This window comes from Pocillopora verrucosa, chromosome 4 (genome assembly GCF_036669915.1).
Source record: "Pocillopora verrucosa isolate sample1 chromosome 4, ASM3666991v2, whole genome shotgun sequence".
NCBI lineage: Eukaryota > Metazoa > Cnidaria > Anthozoa > Scleractinia > Pocilloporidae > Pocillopora > Pocillopora verrucosa.
In genome coordinates this window covers 28320345-28322970 of record NC_089315.1, presented here as the reverse complement: position 1 = coordinate 28322970, position 2626 = coordinate 28320345, and the positions used below count along the sequence as shown (strand labels likewise).

At 37.3% G+C, this 2626-nt stretch overlaps 1 protein-coding gene across 1 annotated transcript; it reads right to left on the bottom strand.

Moving 5' to 3' along the window:
• Positions 1 to 329: 329 nt before the first annotated feature.
• Positions 330 to 1327, bottom strand: LOC131785272 (uncharacterized). The gene is made up of 2 exons (XM_059102132.2): positions 1192 to 1327; positions 330 to 919 (listed from the first exon to the last, which is right to left on the bottom strand). The coding sequence occupies exons 1-2, from the start codon at positions 1213 to 1215 to the stop codon at positions 494 to 496; spliced, it is 450 nt and encodes a 149-aa protein (XP_058958115.1). The 5' UTR covers positions 1216 to 1327; the 3' UTR covers positions 330 to 493.
• Between the last annotated feature and the right edge of the window lie 1299 nt (positions 1328 to 2626).

Below are 2626 nucleotides of genomic sequence, written 5' to 3'. Positions count from 1 at the left end.
ATATATATATAAATACACGTACAATTGAGCCTAATAGCCCATCCAAATGGAACTTCACCCGCTTTATGTACTATGGAGCGGGGATGTTTTTTAGGAAACAGAAAGTCGACACCATATTTTATCAGCATGCAAGAATATTAGCCCCTACTCTTTGATTTTTCAGACCCTTATAACTTTCATCCTCGAGTATGAACTAGTGACGAGTCTGTTGTGCCGGAATATTACGTGAAAGTTTCGAGAACATGTAATTTGGCTCGGCAAAGAATAACCTTAGCTCTACGCCACTAAAACGAGTCTCAAGCCTCTTTGGATAGTGTGCACATTTTATTTCCAATTATTAATGTCAATTTCAGGTATCTAATTATTTCAATAAAATTATTTAAAAGTGTCACCAAAATATTAAACTAATTTACTTAAATCACACATACTCAGGAATCACATTAATTAATAAGCGTCACACTTAGTTGACCATCCTTAGATTCACTCTGTAATCTTATGCACAGCTGCAGGCCTTGGTTCTTCTCACGCGTCTTTGTCCTTCAGCGCCCAAAACAATTGTTACCCACTCATATCGTGGAACACACAGAGGAGGGTGATACTGATCCAAGCCACGGATACAAGCAAGGCTGAGGTTCTTGCAAACAGTTTCAACATACCCTTGGCACCAATACTTTCCAGCCTCACAAAAGGACTGCATTGTTCGGTCTCGCAAGCCTTTTTCATCAGAGCAGAAATTTCGCAAAAACCCCTCCATACCGTCTCCATTTTGTCTGGGAGCGGCTTTTTCCACGTGTTGGTTGGTCGTAATGTTTGCGGTCGGGAATCTGTGGTCTGTTCCGTCACCCAATTCTTGTGGGTTGTGCGGTTTTGCAAGGGCTTGTTTTATATTAAAAACAGCAACAACAAGGATCAACAGTGACTGTTACGAAAAGGGAAAATGATTTGTTCAAATTAATCACCGTGTTAACAAATTGAAAAGCACGGCTGCTCGTGAAATGATTTTCCTGAAATGTTACGACCCCTTTTTGCAGTCAATCGGTAATAATTGGCGTAGGGTTAAAATAACTAAATCATTGCAAAATCTCACGCTTCTGAGTAATTAAAAAAAAACATGACAGCGCGAGTTTATTCCCATTGGTATCGGGCCTGAACCCTTATGCTATTTGATAAAGATAATTTTTTTGAGTTTACCTTTAAACCCAAAGTGAATCCCATGTTTTCACTTTTCTCTGGACAGCTTTGACAAGATAGTGAACTAGCTCCTTTCCTCAGTTCCCTTGGAATATTCCCTGACGAAAATCACCTTTTGTATATCCGCGAGAGTAAGTGTTTCCGGGCTATTTTTAACATAATCAACTGTTTGAATATTTCGATCGCAGAACGCTAGCCAGTGATTTGTCATTTTACAGCTGAGGCGCTCAAGGAAAATCTTACTGTGGTTAAATTGACGCTTCCATCTCGGTTGCATCTTGTTTCAGAATCCAATATCACGTGGAAATAATGAAACTGCAAGACGTGGTTGTTAATAAAAAAAAACACAAAAGTTGTCGATTTCTTTAATCATTATACTGTTACCTTCACAAAGTTTTTCCTCTCCTCGTATACTTTAAATAATTTGTAAACATTTTGCAGCTGAGGTGCTCAAAAAAAAATCATTTAGTGGTTGAATTGACACTTCCATCTCCCTTGTATCTTGTTTCAGAATTCAATATCACGTGGAAATAATGAAAGACGTGGTTGTTAATAAAGAACCACAAATGTTGTTAATTTATTTAAACATTATACTGTTACTGTTACAAAATTTATGGTTTAGAGAACACTACGCTACAGAGAGTTGTACTCTTTCGCTTAGACTCTCTGACAGCGAAAAAAATTAAAACCGAAAACTTGGAAACTAACACCCCCCTACCAAACTAATGCTTTTGAATGACGTTATATGAACTTTTGACTGTTGTAGCGCTGACAAAAGTTCCCTAACAAACGAGAAGCTTTATTTCTGGGAGACATTTACGAAAAAATGCTTTTGAATCAAGTGTCTTAAGCAATACTTTTATTATCAGAAAATTTTGTACAAGAATATAGAAGCGTTAAAACTATTCACAATGACCCTAACTATAACAGTAACAATAATGGCAATAATGAGCTTTAACATAAAACAGAATAATAGTCGGGCAATCAGTGATTGCCCGAATATTATTCTGTTTTATGTTTTACATCAGTAACAATAAATCAACTGCTACGATAAGTGCACTCTTATTAACGATTTCTCAGTACGTACACAAGTAAATAAATACAGTATTTTCTATTTACAAACTTATTCTGGTATTCATTCTCCTAAAGTCTTCATGCGCAAACACAATTCTTGGTTCTTCTGAATTTCTGCACTGTGCCGCTTAGACTGACTTCCACAAAGTCATAAATTGGCCTACACTTTGGTGATCCGCACCTCGGGATACTACTGAGGCACTTGAAGCTGACCGCGTTACACTCCGCTTCTTGATAATCATAGCAGATAAGCCATCTCTTAACACAACCGTTTGATGAGATCCCATAGTCACCAGCATTACAGATATCTCTCAGTTTTTTCACTTCCCTTTTACTTCGGACATCTGTTATATTATTCTGG

What these genes read in the sequence shown, in the direction of transcription:
- LOC131785272 (XM_059102132.2), bottom strand. Translation starts at nt 1,215, where the DNA reads ATGGGATTCACTTTGGGTTTAAAG. An exon ending in GATTCACTTTGGGTTTAAAG is followed by an intron (nt 920 to 1,191) that starts GTAAACTCAAAA and finishes TTTTCGTAACAG; the next exon opens with TCACTGTTGATCCTTGTTGT.